At 46.7% G+C, this 19,870-nt stretch overlaps 1 protein-coding gene across 9 annotated transcripts in view; it reads right to left on the reverse strand.

Annotated features, from left to right (window-relative positions):
• The window catches only part of phldb1b (pleckstrin homology-like domain, family B, member 1b), a 113,762-nt gene that overhangs the window by 66,537 nt on the left and 27,355 nt on the right, over positions 1-19,870 (reverse strand). For 8 of the 9 annotated variants that reach the window (XM_082504227.1, XM_082504224.1, XM_082504226.1 and 5 more), the window contains exons 3-4: positions 18,345-18,468; positions 16,842-17,012 (exon numbers count right to left, since the gene is read on the reverse strand). In XM_082504227.1, the coding sequence (XP_082360353.1) occupies positions 16,842-17,012; positions 18,345-18,468 (295 nt within the window). Of the gene's footprint in view, positions 1-11,982; positions 12,446-16,841; positions 17,013-18,344; positions 18,469-19,870 lie in introns of those variants that run through there. The other variant, XM_082504233.1, reaches the window with a different exon arrangement.

Raw genomic sequence — 19,870 nt, forward strand, 5'->3', positions numbered from 1 at the left:
GTCTGTCTGTCTGTATGCATGACTTCCTGCATAAAAGCAGGAAGCAACATCACAAGGAACAGATCTTCCAGATAGGATGTATCTGCAATAAAACCTCCCCCAGCACAGAGAGGCTGGAGAGGTGGTCAGGGACAAAGGAATGTCTTGATCCTATAGATTGAACTCAGACTTACAAATTTAAGAAGCCCAATGACAACATTCAACAATTAGACTTAACACCTTTGACTAACTGTACAATCAAAAGGTTTACATCAGCGCTGTAACTGCACTATTTTATCAACCTGGGTTTGCCTCTTATCTGTATTTCATTTTATTTAATTTTAATTGCTGTACAGTACTCTGTTTTTGGTAACTATTGTCCATGATGTAAATATGTAAAAAATGTATGTTTCTGTTCTGTGTCCTGTTTGTTTGTATATGTGTTTTTCTTTTTCTTTGCCTGTCCCATTTGGTTCTTTAGCCGTCAGAATTGTTGTCTGAAAACCAACAAGGAGACCCAATGGATTTACTTTGCCAAATGGATCATCATGGCCTTGCCGTATTGGTCCATTTGATCGACCTTTGTTGTTATTATTTATTTTATTTTATTTTCAGTTGTTACAGACGGGACAGACATGACTGAGGAATAGGAAAGGTGATAGGAAAGAAAGATGAAGGAAAAGAAAAACAGGAGGGAAGAGGGACAGTGAGAAAGGGCACTTAAAAAGAGAAAGAAGAGAAAACAAGCAAATAAACAGAGCAACATACTAAACACAACACCATCAGGTTAATCTGGCTAAGTGTAAACAGCAGTAAATACTAAAACACCACACCGGCTGCCTTTACCCAGTATTTTCCTCGCCAATGTCCGTTCTCTGGCAAACAAAATGGATGAGATACGGCTCTCCATCACTAACAACAGACGGATTATGGACTCAAATGTCATGTTTTTCACCGAAACATGGTTGAACAACAGCTGCCCGGACAATGCTATCGAGTTAGCAGGACGCCACACACACCGAGCCGACAGGCTAGCAGATGACTCCGGCAAGACCAGAGGTGGAGGTTTGTGCATTTATATTAACAATGCTTGGTGCATGAACTCCACTACTACTGAGAGTCACTGCTCACCTAATGCGGAGTTTTTAATGGTCAAATGCAGACCTTATTATCTCCCCAGAGAACTCACTTCGATCATACTCACTGCCGTGTATATACCCCCCGACGCTAATGCTAGGTTGGCCATGAAAGAACTTTCTGCAGCCATTAACAAACACCAGAATAAACACCCCGAGGCTGCTTTTATTGTTGCTGGCGACTTCAACCACACCAACTTAAAGACAGTCCTCCCCAGATTCCACCAACATGTCTCCTGCCACACCAGAGGAGACAAGACTTTAGACCATGTGTATTCCAACCTGGCTGGAGCCTACAAAGCCACACCCCTCCCCCACATTGGACAATCGGACCATCTCTCCCTGTTCCTCACACCTCGGTATTCACCACTCATCCAACGTGTGAAACCTGCTGTGAGGACAATTAAAGTGTGGCCAGAGGGGACAGACGCAGTGCTCCAGGACAGATTTAAAAACACAGACTGGAATATGTTCACCCACACAGACCTGGACCAGTACGCCTCATCTGTACTGGATTACATCTCCGAAACCACAGACAGTGTCACCACCCAGAAACGGATCACCATGTACCCCAAACAGAAGCCTTGGATGAACCGGGATGTTTGTCTCCTCCTGAAGGCCCGCAACACCGCCTTTAGGTCAGGAGATGCACACGCCTACAGCACAGCCAGGGCTAATCTAAAGAAGGGCATCAAAAAAGCCAAACACCATTACAAAAAGAAGGTAGAAGAACACTTCTCCAACTCCAACCCCCGACGCATGTGGCAAGGACTCCAGACCATTACAGACTACAGGACCACCAAACCCTCCCCCGCATCCTCTGATGTCTCCTTCCTCAACGAGCTCAACAACTTTTATGCTCGTTTTGAGCGAGGGAACCCCACAACCACAACCAAAGCAGACATGACGCCAGACCACCAACCTCTGACTCTCTCCCCCACCGATGTAGGAGCGGTGCTGAGCAGGATCAATGTCCACAAGGCTGCAGGTCCCGATGGCATCCCCGGGCGTGTTCTCAGAGCGTGTTCTGGGGAGCTTGCAGGAGTGCTCACAGACATATTCAATCTGTCCTTGGCCCACGCTGTGGTACCGGCCTGCTTCAAATCCACCTCCATCGTCCCGATACCCAAAAACTCCAACCCATCTTGCCTCAATGACTACCGCCCAGTAGCACTCACCCCCATCATCACTAAGTGCTTAGAGCAGCTGGTCCTAGCACACTTCAAATCCTGTCTCCCCCCCACCCTGGACCCCCACCAATTCGCATACCGCCAGAACAGGAGCACAGAGGATGCAGTCTCCATCGCAATGCACTCTGTCCTCTCACACCTGGACAACAACAACACCTACGCCAGAATGCTGTTTATAGACTTCAGTTCAGCATTCAATACAATCCACCCCTCACAACTTATCAAGAAACTGACAGACCTGGGCATCAGTTCCCTCATCTGCAAATGGTTACTGGACTTCCTGACCAACCGCCCCAACATGTCCGGCTGGATAACCACTGCTCATCTACCATCACAATGAACACCGGTGTACCACAAGGCTGTGTGATGAGCCCTTTCCTCTACTCCCTCTTCACCCACGACTGCAGACCTGCTGATGGTTCCAACACCATCATTAAGTTTGCAGATGACACCACGGTGATTGGCCTCATCAGTGACAACGATGAGGCCGCCTACAGGGAGGAGGTGGATCGTCTGGCTGAGTGGTGCGACACAAACAACCTGCTGCTTAACACCGAGAAGACCAAGGAGCTCATCGTGGACTACAGGAGGAATGCTGACCCACATCCACCCATCCACATTAAGGGGACGGCTGTGGAGCGTGTGAGCAGCTTCAAGTTCCTGGGAGTCCACATCTCCGAGGATCTCACCTGGACGACCAACTGCTCCAAGCTGGTCAAGAAGGCTCATCAGCGCCTCTTCTTCTTGAGGACTCTGAGGAAGAACCACCTGTCCTCAGACATCCTGGTGAACTTCTATCGTTGCACCATCGAGAGCATCCTGACCAACTGTATAACAGTCTGGTACGGGAACTGCTCTGCCTCGGACCGGAAGGCGTTGCAGAGGGTCGTGAAAACTGCCCAGCGCATCGCCGGAGCACCACTTCCTGCCATAAAAGACATCTACAGGAAGCGGTGTCTGAAAAGGGCTGGGAAAATCATCAAAGACCCCAGTCACCCATCACATGGACTCTTCACCCTCCTGCCCTCTGGGAGGCGCCACAGGAGCCTCCGGACTAAGACCACCAGGTACCGGAACAGCTTCTTCCCCACAGCTGTCAGACTCCTGAACTCTGCCTCCTGACATCTGACCCACGTTAACATATGGACTGAACATACACACACCCACAATGGACAACTGTACCCTCAAACACACAATAATAACATGGACTGAACCACCACTCACAACCACTAGCACTTTATATAGCCTCTGTAGAAACTATCTACACCCTCACTTATCTTAACTGCACTACTGTATAGCTCTGTGTAAATAATCATTCTGTACATTCGATAATCTTTAATCCTACAACTGTTTACAACTTGCATAGTTCCCATTTCTGTATAGCTGTAAATCTCAGATTTCTGTAAAGTTATTTATTTCATATTCTGTATAGTTTTTCATATTTATATCCTGTTCATAGCCTGTACATAGCTTGTACTCACTACAGCCTGTACATACTTATAGTTATAGCATATTCACAACATACTTCATACCATGTACATTATAACATACCATAATAGACCCATTTCTGTAATATACTTACATATCTATACTATTGCTAATATATATTGTAATATATCTATATCACTAAAGCACTTCTGGATGGATGCAAACTGCATTTCGTTGCCCTGTACCTGTGCATGTGCAATGACAATAAAGTTGAATTCTATTCTATTCTAATTCTATTCTATTCTAAATATTGAATATTGTTGTGTAGCAAGCAGGACCGACAGCGCACAATGTGCTTGGAAATAGCAGCCAATAGAGGTGTAGTTTATGTCTGTGCACACCCGTGTGCACACCTGTGTGGATCAGCGCACTTGTATTCGAAAAGTTTCTCCATGTAATGGTCTGCTAGAGAGTGTAGAGACCCATAGCCCCGTCCCCCAGGGCATGAAGCAGGCATGGAGGAGATCCAGGCCCCAGACATCCAGAGGCCCCAGAGAGCGAGAGCCCAAGGAGGACCACCGGAGGGGCATCTGTGCCACCCTCCTGGGAAGAGCTGAGGAGAGCCCCAGACGAGGGGTCACCCAGTAGCCATGGAACAGAAGCCAGAGGGGGTTGCAGTGGCGTGCCCGCCGGCTCTGCCGGCAGCCAGCTGTGCCAGAGTGAACCGAGCCACAGGCCCAGAGGCCGGAGGCCCGAGGGCCCCCTTTGCCCCGGAAGAGGCCTGACCGAGCAACAGGCGCCAGGCCCCGCCAAGTAGTCACCGGGAGTGAGCTGGTACATACCTGAGCGCCCAGCCCCGGACACCAAGAACCACCAACGCACTGACCCCTGAGGGCATCAGTCACCGGCAGGGAGTGTGGTGAGGGGAGATAGGCCTTGGAGGGCCTGGGAGTTCCCAGAGAGGTGGAGTGTAAGACCCGACCTGACATATAGACACAGACAAACAGGCACACACAGACACAAACATGCATTCCCACCCTCATGCACACATATACAAACACTCAGCACTCACCCAACGTAGGGATAGACATAAATGGACACACAATCACACTCCCCAAACAAACTCTATAGCCCAGGTCCAGGTACCCTCACCCCTGGAGGGAGAAACGGCACCTAGACCCAGGAGATGTTACCCTTTCCCCCGGGGTGGAGGCAAGCAGACCGCCCCAGGCTCCGCAGCAGCAGGGAGGCCCCGCATCCCAGATCCCAATCGGACGGTCAACACATGGTCAGCTACCTTCTTTCACGGCGTCTTTAACCCTTTAGGACCCACCATAGAGCCAAGTCCGCCAGAGCTTACTTCATATTTTTACATGCTGTAGTTCCATTTTGGGGAGCATTTCAAGTTGCTAAACATCAATACAACTGTTATAGCCCAAAGTTTAATAATATGTATGCATTAAGTCCATAGTAACTACATAAATTGCAAAAAAGTGCAATAAACTACAAATTGAAAATTGTTTTTTTACATATATTTCTACTTAGAGACATTTCAGAGGTTTATCCCTCAAAACTTTAAATACAAAAAAGTTGCACAAAATAGTTTCCAACACCAGGAAATTTATTTTGAGTGTCTTCATAGTTTTATTTTTGAGATACACCAATTTTTATATTCTGCAGGAAAAACAAAAATAAATCTTATAATGCAAATTTGCAAAAAAAACAGCATGTGCATCAAAATAAACTATTTTCAGCAGCGCAATTTGAGTTCTAAGCATCCCAGCAACTATTCAGAGAAGCATGAAGTCAAACATGACTTTTAAAAACACCAGTACCGGCTTATAAGGCCCCAAAGGTTAAAAACTACATTTTCCGCAAAAATGACATCACTTCCGGTTTCGGGCAGGTAATGGTGGACATGCGATAGTTTGCGCTGACGTCTATTCCAATGTAGGAAGTGTTACGAACAGCTGATCGGATCGGCAAAGCGTGTTTCTGGATTATTATGTTTTTGTTGCTGCAAGTGTTTTTTTGCAAAGCTTTATGTGGAAGGAAACCGTGACCGAGGACAAGCTGATGGCATAAGATGTAAGTACAACTCCTCCGGTTTCATATGCAAAACAAATTATTGGGGTTAAATAGCAAACTGTTCAGCAAAGCCTTGATGATGTTGATCCTCTTCAGGAAATGTTGGCTGCGCTGCACCATTTCAAAGGTTTCACAGTTTTAGGAAATATGCAGATGTGTTTGATGTAAATAGCAGCACAGCACCGAGCCACGTCCTTCCCAGCTCTCTTTCACTTTCCATCAGTCAGTCACCAACACTTCATTAGCAGCGGCTTGGCTGAGGGCTGGCTTCATGTGCAGCACTAACACACAGTACGTAGCTTTTTTTAAAACGCGGCAGTATTTCCTTCTTTCCCTCGTTCAGAGGAACCCTGTGACCTGGGAAAGGCAGGGATTCTTCCAAAAACCAACCAAAGGCTACGCTCAGCAAAACAAGCTGTGGTAGAAACTGAGATCGCTTTAATGGGGAGGTAGCCTTCCAACACAGTCCGGGGAAATCTAACACATTGGCACTTTTCATAATTACAACTGCCTCCAGTTAAAGGACGGGCGATTGGAAGTGTGTGCATACATGAGTGACTGAGATTGATTACCTGGACAGAGAACGATTTCTCCCTCAGCACTGCAGAGACAATCTGCATAATCACTGGCTTCATCACAGTGAGTGCTCTGCACCCTGCAGAACAGTCACAAAGAAACAGCCAACAGTGAAGGAGCTTTGAAAGTGCTGAATCAGCTTTAATTATGGCTACACTTCAGCAGCGAGGACACTTACTGCAAACACCATCAGCTCCGTCCACAACGGGACTACAACCCCACTCTCTAACAAACCTGTACAACACTTCAGTGGGTTACAGAGCACACGAGAAACGGTAAACATTGGCCCAAGATGACATCACATACATTTATAATCTCAGTCAGCTCAAAAAGCACATGACCAGCAATCTTTATCAAACAGAGCAACATGATTCGCAAATGAAATACCATCTATGAAATGAAGGACAGTATTTTTAGATCATTTATAATTTGTTAGATTTAGCAGATGCCCAGCATTAGCTAACATTACCCATAAATAACAGTTTCGATTTCAAAAACGAAGCAACTTATCCTTCACAAATTAGAGCGTCACTTTTAATTTCCTTCATAAAACTGAATTTTTTTAATGCTAATGTTAGCTAACCTTAGCTCTAATGCCAAGGTTAGCATTAAAGCTAAAGTTGGTTAACCTTAGCATTAAAGCTAAAGTTGGCTAACCTTAGCCAACTTTAGCTTTAATGCCAAGGTTAGCCAACTTTAGCTTTAATGCCAAGGTTAACCAACTTTAGCTTTAATGCCAAGGTTAACCAACTTTAGCTTTAATGCCAAGGTTAACCAACTTTAGCTTTAATGCCAAGGTTAGCCAACTTTAGCTTTAATGCTAAGGTTAGCCAACTTTAGCTTTAATGCCAAGGTTAGGTAACATTAGCTTTAATGCTAAAGTTGACTTCCCAGCACAGCAGAAAGCTAACTTAGCTTACCTTCTTGCCAACACTGTCACTAGCAAAATATTGATTTAATTCTCATCGTGCATTTGTCTCTATGAGGATCTATGCTGCTATGCTATGCTTTCAGTAACCAATCAAGAAGCAAGGAAGGGGAAAAATAAGAAAGGTATTTGGGAAGGAGTAAAAATAACACAATCCTTCGAATTTATAATAAATATCCTTAAAGTATCTATAAGCTGTCAGAGAAACTGTTTTTATACATTAGGATTATTATAAATGTAAATTTATAAATTTTGTAACAAAATCAAGAAAGATTCAATAAAACCATTGACTAAATACCAGAGCCGCCAAGAGTAATCTTTGTAAAGCCCTGTGACTACTCCTTTGAGACCACTCAGGCCAGTCAGTGTTAATGCCACATCATGCCTCAAGGGTATTGTGGCATTAAATGGAGATGTGGTTAGTGGCCCCGCTACATCCAACCTATCAGAACAGTTCCATTCCTTCTCTTATATATCTGAGTTTGCTTCTTTTTCCCTCTTTTCTTTGCACTGGTGTGACCACATTAAATCTTTCCAGTGTCTCAGCTTAGCCTTAAGTAGTCTTCCCAGAAGATTACATCAGAGGACCCAGAGGTGGTCAGACACAGGATGCTTTACATTCTACTGGAATAAGTGCCTGCAAATTTGGTTAGAGTACACACACGACAAAGAAACACTGTTATACATTTACACGCTGCTAACACTGGCCTGGCACATGCTCCCTCAGGACCATCCTGCCTGTCAGAAGCTGCAACAACATATTTCATCTCATGCAAACACGTTCACAGCAACTCCCTCGTCCACAGCCAAACGAGCACAAAGGAAAGAAACAGGGAGAATACTCTTGTACTAGGGTGTCTTTTTATAAAGGTTCAACAGCCTTTTGCCCAGCTGATTAACAGCTGTATCTCACAGGCATGGTCAGCAAACTAAATGAGTGTGTCACACAAACATACAGCAACCTACAAATACTCTGGAATGTTACGTGTTGGTTGCATGTGGTCAATTAGCCACACAACATATTAATTTTAGAGATCCTCCCAAAGACACCAGCAGCACTGTAGCTGCAGGTGTCCAACTCCAACTCCGTCTCCAACTCCCTCTGGATAAAAACACGTGTCAGTCACTGTGAACTGTTCAGGGTAAAACAGACACCACCACGGATCTAAAATTCCCACCAACAGCTAATCTAGTGAAATGTGAACCGTTTGCTCAGGTGACCGATAAACTGAAAAAACTGGTGTGGAAATATTTGGCATTCATCCCCTCTGATGAAAAAGCGTGAACACAAACCATTTTGGATGTGAAATGTTACACGCCTACTTTTCAATCCGTTAAACACGAGCACGTACCCACGCCACAGTGAGACGTCACTGAAATGTGTAGAGGAGCTGCAGACAAAGGCAGGCTGGCGGTTGCTATGGAACCCTGATGGTTTACGGCCTCGGCAAAGGCCGAGGAGTCAAACCTGCTCCAGTTAATCAATGACCGCCTTTCGCTGAGCCGGGGCAATCAAACACAGACGTGCATACCAGAGAATGAGATGGAGAGAGAGCGGGGCTGCGGAGGGCAGCAAACATGTGGGAATGTCTGAACAAATGAGAGGTTGGAAGAAGTGATCGCATGTTGGAGGCACGATGACATCAGACAGACGCCTTGATATGAGCTATCAGGAGACGGCGGCTGCTCTCAGGGAGCCGTGATCCTGCCGTTATGTTGTGCAGCTAATTCACACGCAACAGTCAAAACATGATGTCCTACTGCATCCACACTGCTGGGACAACATGTGGAATACAAACAGAGCAAAATGGGAATGGGACCCCGTGTAGCTTTTATGAATTCAACTGAAAGCTGAAGGCTCCGCCCCCCTGTCTACTCTGAAATAGCACCACAGTGTGAGAGCGCTGTGGTGGGGTGATGTGGGTGTTCCCTGAGAGCCCTGCAGAGCCACATCCATACACGTCACTAAGTGTCGGGTCAGCTACAATCTGACCCCCCCAGCATCCGCTGACCACATCATGCACACGGTCAGCTGCTGCAGTGGGAGCTCATCACAATAACGTGTCACAGGCCGGCTACAGCTTGTTCCAACAGATGTTCTCTGCTTCGCTCCCCCCACCTCCACGCCACCCCCCCCCCCCCCCCTCCTTTATGCCAGGACAATTTGGGCCAATCCCCCGCTGTTAAACACGCTCCCAGAGGCACGAGGCCCAATCCAACACGTGGCTGGAGGTGGACTGGTGCTCAAAGCAGCCTAAACTCTGAGTGGGATTTTTGTGATTTTTGTTTTCTTAAATAAATGCAACACCAGTGGGTCATCATCACCTGATTTACACAGACAGACTCTGTATGGACTGCATCCATGAGTGCTAACCTTTAAATTATAAAAGCCTCCTATTTTAAGTAGCATGCTCTGCACTAATAAAGTATTCTTTGTTGCATTAGTTTAAAGTTTCCACCTGGAAACTTGAATACGCAGTTTGAGCTCCACTCGTGCAGCCGTAGCACGGGTTATATATAAATCTATCTGCTATGGTTGATGTACCCTGTTAGGAGAAAACAGCTGTAGCCTTTAAGGATGTTTTCTCCCTTTATAACAAGTTTCCAGAGTTGATCTTGGAGCTGTACTCACAGGGCCGTAGGTTTGGTTGCTTTTTTGAGCAAACAGCCAAATATAATAACGCTCCATGAAACGCAGCTTTCTGTTAGTGCACAGAGGCTGAACCACACAGTCAATCCCTCATATACTTCAAGGTGCAAAATGTTTTCTCAGTTTTTATATACAATAGAGAAATACTACTGTATTGTACTGTATAAATACTACTGAATGAAATCTGAACATAGCTCTTGGGACTTGGATCGTGTGGTTCTGTCAGCTCAGAGTCACTTCTACTTAGAAAATACAAGGTTTTTGTTCATTCACAGGAAATGTCCTATATTTTCACTGTGGACCTTTTTTATTCTAAAGTAGACAGGCAGATAAAACTGGAACTTTTCTGTCATTAAATGGTTTAAATTGTTTTGTTGTAACAGGAATGGCCAACAGTTACAGTTACCAGTCCAAAGCTGTCCACTGGAGACCATCTGTTTGAGACCCACGTCCAGGATCGATGCCTCACCTCCACTTATTCAGTCGCTGAACTGGACCTGACTTCTGTCTTTGTGGGAACATCTTCAGTGGAATTATCTGACATAACTTTCCGTGTTGTACAACAATGATTATACAGTTATTTCGTCATCATTTCAGCTGCTATAATAGAAGAATTTCCCACATGTGGGATGAATAAAGTATTTTAGATCCCGCTGTAGTAAACGGAATCATCATGTGACGTTTCTGGACCGACTCTTCATTTTTGAGCCCCACAGGTTGTTGCCACCTGGTCCTCCTCACCAACTATGTCTCCAACCATCAGAGGACCTTATCATATTCTCACTGCTATTTCAAACTGTACATACAAATCCAGCCTTGAAACTGAGCCTTTTGCAACAGTTTGCTGTGTGGCTCACTTAATTTGTTCAAGTAAGGATGTTAGTTTTTGGAAAAATATAAAGAAACTTATTCCTTCAAAGGCTTCATATACAAACCAAAGGAAACTGAGCCAAGCTACATAAACATTAAGAACAAACTGAAACTGAGAGAAGCAAAGAGGAGACTGTGTGAACAGCAGCATGCAGGAGCACACTGGTATGGCTGCCAGCTGCTGCCAGCACAGGACTGACCTGTGCTTAGGGGAGCACACAGCAGCCTGATGAGTGTTTGCAGAGGGCTCTCCCACATCCTCTCTTTACAATGGGGTCGACGTATTAGGTCAGAGACGGCAGATGCTGAGGAGCAGCAGGGATACACTGTGGGAATAATGGCTCTGCAACAAGGTCCTCAGTTTGAACTCGAGGCCCCCAAAATAAGCAGAATGCATGAGAGGGAAACTCTCACTGTGTTCCAGTAAACAGCCCTGGTTAGGTCACATTGGCACCCAGGAATAGCAGTGTAACCGTAGACAGACAGGTCTGGTCACGCCAGCCCGGACGTGTATGCGTTTGTCGCCTATAAACAGAACTCACACGGAGGAGAGGAAGTGAGGACTCAGCACCGAGAGGCTGGAGACAGCAGGTGCTCTGTGTGCGGACTCACAATCCTCTGCTGTGTCCCAAAGGTGTTTGGAACACCTGGGCTTAACCAGTTTACCTGCCAGTACTGTTTGTTTCACTTCTTTAGGATTTTGCAATTTGCCAGCACAACTAGCAGCTACCCACCAGAGCAAACGAGTTAACGATGATAAACTAGCAAGAGCTCAATTGAAGTTGATTTTTGTAAAGAAATAATTGTTTCATATATGCCGTATTTTGAATAACCTCATAGAAATGAATAGGAAGCCAGAGACAATGTGTTTGCGCCATGCAGGTTGGCACTTTGCACACAAAATGACTCATTTGCGCAGTTTTTAAATAGAGTTTGGTGACAGAAACGGGTAATGGCAGCGTACACACCCACAGCGCGGCTGCTTGGTGGTGGCTAACCTGCGAGCTCAGCATGGAGTTACCCTGCTCCATCTCCCCGAACTCCGTCACCTTCCTGCGGCTCCACAAAGCCCCGGGCACCGACTCAAAGCACGGGAAACGCTTCAAACGAACACGCGGTGAAATCACGACAACTTACTTTAACTCGTGCGGCTGAAACTCTGCCGTCCCTCCGCCGTTTTCATCGCTCGAGGTCCTTTAAATAAAAGCCACGTGTTTTTGTCCGTTTGTCTGGGTTTTATTGCGGAACAATCCCGCGCGTGTATTGGGGTGCGGTGCAGACTCCAGTATACTCTGCAGGAGCTGTCCCTGTGTCCGTGTGTCCACGCTCACTGAAGCAGCAGTCCACAGTCACCGGGATCTTTGTCCATTGTGTGCCTCCTCCCCACGCGTCTGTCCGCGGAGTGCTCCTCTGCTGCCGGGGCTCCTGTGAGTAACAGCTGGCTCACAGTCATGCCTATGCCCGCCCCGCGGAGAGAGCCGGGCTGTCAGGGAGCGGACACCGGAGAGGAGGAGGAGGGAGGTGGAGATCCGGAGTCAGAGACAGGGGGGCCAAAGTGGAACGATAGAGAGCAACAATGTGACTGATCCATACCGCGGATTTATTGATTATGCAACCTGACTGTAGGTCTGTAGGGGCGCCAGCAGAGCGGATTCTAACTGGAAAAGAAAGCAGGTCGACCTCTCTCTCATATCTCAGCTTAATCACTGAAGAACAAAGGTCAAGCCCCGCGTATTACCAGCCATAAAACGGAGCTCCTCAGGCACATCAGCCTCTGCTGCAAACACTACGGTCCTGTGGGCTTTTATTAATTACTGAGCATGTTTATGCCAGATGCCTGACCCACTGAGCGTGGAAACACGTAGGAAAATCCTCCAGGTAAATTAAGGTGGACTTATTCCCCCCTTATTCAATTCAGTTTTATTTATACAGCGCCAGCATCAGTCAATCATATACTGTAAGCTAGAGCCTACGATAATACAGAGAAAATCCCAACAATCACATGACCCCCTATCAGCAAGCACTTTGGTGACAGTGGGAAGGAAAAACTCCCTTTAACAGGAAGTTACTGTTTAGTTTTTTGTATTCCCATTCAAAATAATCTTTATTCATCTTCCCGCAGGCCTTGGTCCAGCCACTCAGCCCACACACTGAAACAAGCTGTCTATTTGCCCCTTGAACACAGATGATGCAGGAACATTCAAACATCTGTCCTTTAAATAAATTAACCCGTCACAGATTTTTATAGTTGTCTGTTAAAAGCACAGCCTGCTCAGCACCTCCCAATCTATGGGGTTGCTCCTCGTTGGCTTCCTGAAGCTGGCCAAACAGAAGAAAGTAGACTTTTAGTGAAGGCGTGGGCCTAAAGCAGGGATGTCACACACGCTTTACACTGTGAGCCCACTTTGACCTGATGTGGACAGGACCAGTGACACCTCAGGCCTAAAGTGACAAATTAAACAAGGGGAAAACTGAGCTGAAATTAAAAGGCAGAAACAACATTTTACATTGCCCCTCTGATTCTTTCAGTCCTGAGTCTGAGAGTTTGTCTATTAGCAGCCATGTTGGACACATGTGGACGTTAGAGACTCTGACTCATCTGCTAATGTCTTTGAAGGGTTTTATCTGGGCCCTATTTTCTTTTAGTATTCTTCCTCACAGGCTCCATGAAACCAAGCAGCTATTATCCAGGTAAAGTATTAGCTCACCTTCTTTGAACAGACAGACTTCTCTTGATTTGAAACCACAGACAGTCACCACTAACCCTCTCGCTGAACACATTTCCATTTTTTGATAACACGAGCTTGTTGCTGCTTGATTTCCTCTAAACTGAAATGCTGACAAGGCAGAGCTGTAGCGTGGTTTAGACTCTTCAGTCTAGCCAAGGTAAGCTCCATTAGATTAGCTGACACACATCAGCATCTAGTCATGGCTTGCTATGCTGCCCCGCTCACCTGTCCTGAGGGGAATACTTCTGTGCCTTGTAAAGTATTACTCACATAACCCAAGGGAGTGGTAGGAACCAATAAAGTCTGATCTACTTCCTGTTGTATAATCAGATATCAGCGTGTATTAAGGTGTGCATTACCGCCTTGTAAACAACACAAACTGCTGCTGTTTTCAGGACTGCAGCTATTCCCGCTGTGCATTACTGTCCAGGAGCCTGACAGTGAACTTTGCTTCACCCACACACTCATTTTTCAACCTTCCCCCCCAGGACTGACTGTCTGGGGTAAAGGGTGCAGCATAAATAGCCCAGTGTCCCCACTCAGGTTACCCTGCCACTGTTCAGGTCAAAATGCCACAGTGACAAAGGGACCCACTGCAGACATACACCTATCCCCGAGCTGTGCAGGACATAGAATTACTGCACAGCTTCTAAGAAAGAAAGTACTGCATGTACTACGGCTCTGAGAAAAACACTACAGTGTTTGTACTTACACAGCAGTACAGAGGGAAGTACACATCCTGTGAGTAATGATGAGTACTGTCTCTTTAACTCATTCTCATTACACACAGCACGCTCTCTCCGAGGCTCTGATGTACACTTCCATGAATTTCCATGACTACACTGCAGTAGTTACATCGTTACAGTTTTACTTCCTTTAAAAGCAGTGAATTGGGCAGCATGACAGGAAACTCTGTGTGTGTGTGTGTGTGTGCGTGTGTGTGTGTGTGTGTGTGTGTGCGTGTGTGTGCGTGTGTGTGCGTGTGTGTGTGTGTGTGCGTGTGTGTGTGTGCGTGTGTGTGTGCGTGTGCGTGTGCGTGTGTGCGTGTGTGTGCGTGTGTGTGTGTGCGTGTGTGTGTGTGTGTGCGTGTGTGTGTGTGTGCGTGTGTGTGCGTGTGTGTGTGTGTGCGTGTGTGCGTGTGTGTGCGGGTGTGTGTGCGTGTGTGTGCGTGTGTGTGGGTGTGTGTGTGTGCGTGTGTGTGTGTGTGTGCGTGTGTGCGTGCGTGTGTGTGTGTGTGCGTGTGTGTGTGTGTGTGTGTGTGTGTGTGTGCGTGTGTGTGCGCGTGTGTGTGTGTGCGTGTGTGTGTGTGTGCGTGTGTGTGTGTGCGTGTGTGTGTGTGTGTGTGTGCGTGTGCGTGTGTGTGTGTGCGTGTGTGTGTGCGTGTGTGTGTGTGTGTGTGTGTGTGCGTGTGTGTGTGTGTGTGCGTGTGTGTGTGTGTGTGCGTGTGTGTGCGTGTGTGTGTGTGTGTGCGTGTGTGTGTGTGTGTGTTACAGCATTTCTGCCCGACTCTGAGAAAATAAATTGAAATATTAAAGATAAGTTTGGTGACATTTTTTATTTTCCTGGACTCTATTTCAGTTTTCAGTTCTGGCTATTAATTGACTCCACGTAATAATAGAGAGCACCAGTTAGCCATTACTTTAATTTTATGACACTAGTTGCACTCCGACTATGAGCCTGAGTTGTGTCTACACATTAAAGACAAGAAGCTGTATCTTTACATACTTTAGCAGTTTGTTTTACACCAACAAGGTAAAGAATAATTAGATAAACACTTGGGATATATCAGGATGCGTACAGTGTGTCCCCAAAAAGAAGAAGCTACAGGGCTAAAAAAAATCTGCCTGGAGCAGATGAACAGTTTTGGAAAGTTATCATCTTAAACAAGAAAGAAGAAGAAACAGGAAGAAAAGTCCAGGATGTGAGAGATACAGCTGACCCTTCAGATGACCCATGAACTGAAGCCTCATCAGAAACGCTCGTGATCAGAGGATGGCTGTCAAACAGGGATAAGAGGGATCCCTGCGATAGCTCCAAATTCCCCATAGGTGTGAATGTGGGAGTGAATGGCGACAGACTGGCGACCTGTCCAGGGTGTACCCCGCCTCTCGCCCTATGACAGCTGGGATAGGCTCCAGCAACCCCGCAACCCTGAAGAGGCTAAGCGAATGGATGGATAAAGGGATGCCAAATTACACATGAGCTGGACTGAAAATCAGCAGGTCTGATAGACTGAAGAGTCAGAATGAAAAAGGTCTAAAATACTGGAGCAGGGTGGGATTGTTGGACAGACAGCATGTCCTCCTATGAACTGTCCCTGGAGACTAGCTGAAGTAAAGCTGCCTAAGAATAAAGGTGGTCACATATATCACATATGGCTCAAGGGGTTGGGAATCGCATCTGTAACCGGAAGGTCGCCGGTTCGATCCCTGGGCTCTCTGTCCTGGTCGTTGTGTCCTTGGGCAAGACACTTTACCCTACCGCCTACTGGTGTTAGCCAGAGGGGCCGATGGCGCGATATGGCAGCCTCGCTTCTGTCAGTCTGCCCCAGGGCAGCTGTGGCTACAACCGTAGCTGCCTCCACCAGTGTGTGAATGAATAGTGGCATTGTAAAGCGCTTTGGGTGCCTTGAAAAGCGCTATATAAATCCTATCCATTATTATTATTACCAAGAAGTGACTTTCCAGCTCATAGTATATTTACAGGTGTTTCAATAAAGTGCTGCACCTGTTTCACATTGAAGAAATGTGGCTCAAGACTTTTACACACTTTCAGCTCCCTTTGGTCCAGCCAGTCTGTAGGGACTCATGTGGCTTCTGCATTAAGTATCTACAGTAATATGTAGAGTATCCCGACTCGCCCCTCTTCCAAAGATTGGCCACATTAATGTACTGGTGTGCGACACACCTTTCTCTAAGGATCTCATAGTCGCGATGGTCCCTTCAGTTGTGTTACTACTCTATGTGTAGACAGACGAGCTAGTTAAGCTGTCCAGTTAACCCTTGTGTTTATCTTTCGTACACACTCAGTTAACTCCCTAACCCGGGAACCTCGGGGTCCTCCTCCTTTAAAAACTCACACTGAGCATTTGATCCAACAGACCTGCAGCCAGACTCTCTGACTCACAGTTACTGGGATTGTGCACATCAGCAGGCCGCTGAAAGCGCCAAGTTAAAGAGAAACCATGGATCCTTTACTACACTGGGAAACATCAATCCTACTAAAACTGCACCAAAAGCAGAATGTATCGTGGGACGTGGCTCCTACCTTGTGACAGGCGAGTGGGCTGTCTAATCTGGATGGCATCAACAGCACAGAGGTTCCCACAGGGGTGCAGCGTGATAACCCCCGACCTGTTCTCTATGTAGCAGTGCTGAGCTGCCACACCAGGACCCTGGATGCTGATGTCCATGGGACCATGACCCAGAGTGGTCCGGCCTGAGGGAAGGAACAAGTATGAGGCTTCGATTTCATGCTGTGCCACAGTGAGAGTGATCAGTAGTAGCACCGACAGATCGTTCAGTCTCATTTCACATTTTTACCACAGTTTTAAAAAACTCCACTTTTTAGGCTCTCCACCCTGCTGCTCCCACGGCGACCGCTCTCATGAATGGCCTCCATTAGGGCATTACAGTAATCAATGCGACTGGTAATAAAAGCATGCATCAGCATCTCCGTGTTGGCCCGAGAGAGAATAGGGCGGACTCTGGGGATAAAACCAAGCTCAGAGTCAAAAATAACACCCAGGTTTTTCACTTGTAGCGAAGGACATAGTGAAAATGCCTCTAATTTAGACAAGAGTTTCTCTCTCTGAGCCTCGGGACCGACGATTAAAACTTCAGTTTTGTCCTGGTTAAGCTGTAAAAAGTTTTCTGCCATCCAAGATCTTATATCTAAAATACAGTTAAAAAGGGCATCCATTGGTCCGGTGTCATCAGGAGACACGGAGATGTACAGCTGCGTGTCATCAGCGTAACTGTGGACGTTCACTCCATGCCTCCTGATGACACCGCCGAGAGGCAGCATATACAAATTAAAAAGTACAGGGCCTAGAACCGACCCTTGGGGCACACCTCATGTCATTTTATGGATCTTAGAGGAGCATGTATCCATACTCACCATAAAAGTTCTGTCTGAGAGACAGGAAGTGAACCAGTTGTGTACAGCACCAGAGAGGCCCACCATGTGTTTCAGTCTGTTTAAAAGAACAGCGTGGTCTACTGTATCAAAGGCTGCGCTTAGATCCAGTAGCACCAGGACTGAGAGCTTTTGGGCGTCCCAGTTACATCTAAGATCATTTAAAACCTTTAGGAGAGCCGTCTCTGTGCTGTGGTTCACCCTAAATCCAGACTGGAATATCTCCAGGATCTGTCTATCATTGAGAAAATCAGTAATCTGAGTAAAAACAAGTTTTTCTAAAATTGTACTTAAAATGGTGAGTTGGATACAGGTCTGTAGTTATTAAAATCATTACAATCCAAACTGCTCTTCTTCAGAAGGGGCCTCAGCACCGCCATTTTACAGGCAGCAGGGAAGACACCCAACTGAAGAGAGCAATTCATCATGTGTAAAAGCTCAGCTTCTATGGGAATGTGGCATTAACGCTACATCAGTGAAGAACCAGTTCTTTATGAACCAAACATAAAGTTAGTGACCACAGCCTGACGACGATGGCTCTGTATGGCTGCACCTCTGCACACCTGCTGTTCAGGTACCCTTTACTCCCACTGCTAACTAATGTGACGGTTGGTGTTAAGGCAGTGCTCTCACCCTCAGGCAGGGGCAGCAGGGTGATGGCTGTGCTTAGCCGTCCACTCCCCAAGCTCACCAAGTGGGGGCGCTCTGCTTGGAACTTCAGCCCCTTTCCAGTCTCGATCAGGTCCAGCGGGGTGCTCTGCAGACAAACATTAACAGTGTGTGATGACTGTTTTTGGCACATTAAATAAACATCGGTCATGTGATTTAAAAGCATGCTCCTCGCCTCATGCTGCATGTTCTCTATCGCAAGAAGGGATTCTGATTGGCTGCTAGAGGTGTAATTAATTATACAAAATGCCATTACCATTCCATCTTTGAAGCGTCGGTATGTGTGGCCATGTGAAAGCACGGCAGCGTGCTGTGTTAGCCTGACAGAGCCGACCGTCTGTACCTCTGAACCCGAGGAGGTCACGCCGTGGCGTGTGTGTGGATGATAAAGTGCTGTGACTGGGACCTAACGGGAGATTGTTTCTCGTCCATTAGTCAAACTAATTGGTTTTGCACGTCACATAAAAGCACAGACGTGCAGCATCACAGGGGGCGGCCACAGAGGAGAGATGGCTCTTTTTGTTGCTTCACTCAGAGCCACAGAGGAGGCTGCTGTGGCTGTTTACATCATCCTTTGAGGGAGGTGTGCGCGTCGTCTTCCCCTCACAGCTCAGGCTGAAGCGGCTCCGTGCGCTCAGCTCGGCGAGGGGGAAGGGACGTCACCATGGCAACAGCGCTCCACAATTAAGAGACACGAAGCTCCTGGAGGGCGTTTGGCGAGCAAACCTGTGATGAGCACTTCAGCGCAGCGCAAGTGTCTTCTGCTCTGTAACCGTTAGCAGCACGGAGGCCTGACTGAGAGGCAGGAAAGCGCTCAGGCTCGATAGACGAGTTCTCACGGGACAAACCAAAGCTGTTGCGTGGAGCTCTTAGCTCGAGTTTTTCTGACAAACTCCCATGATGGAGAACTTCCTGCTCTGGTTCCCACGCTTTCTCACTGGTGACCCTGTGCATGGATAAAAATTCAGGTCCTGCTTTGTTTGTAGTGGTCAACATATTTGATGCACTGTTTGTTTAAAAGCATCTTTATTTCCCATTGGCTCATACATGTTCATGAAGGCCTGTGCAGAAGGATGTGGGGCTGTTTGGCACTATGTTTCTGTTCCAGTGTCATGATCAGCCTCGTGCACAGGAGCTGTAAATCTCGTAAGCGTCCCCGCCTGACATTCTTCTTCTCTTTGTCTTATTTTGGTAAATTGAACATTTTTCACTTCCTGCCTGTGTGTGTTTCCACTGTGTTCATTAGTTCATCCCAAACCTAATTACTTCTTTTCGTGAACTACATGTGACTGCATGAAACTGTGGGAGAAGTGATTAAGTGCATGGAAGCTGATGTTGGGCAAAGCCAGCACATCATGCTTTCATGATTGAACACATTAACTTGTCTGAATGAGTGTCGGTCCACAACACTGTCCTTCACTGCACACAGAGTTAGTTTGAAGTCCCAGACACTGGGACTGGAGCAGTCCCAGTGTCTGGGACTTCAAACT

This window comes from Aulonocara stuartgranti (assembly GCF_965226115.1).
Source record: "Aulonocara stuartgranti genome assembly, chromosome: 14".
In the NCBI taxonomy this organism is placed as follows: domain Eukaryota; kingdom Metazoa; phylum Chordata; class Actinopteri; order Cichliformes; family Cichlidae; genus Aulonocara; species Aulonocara stuartgranti.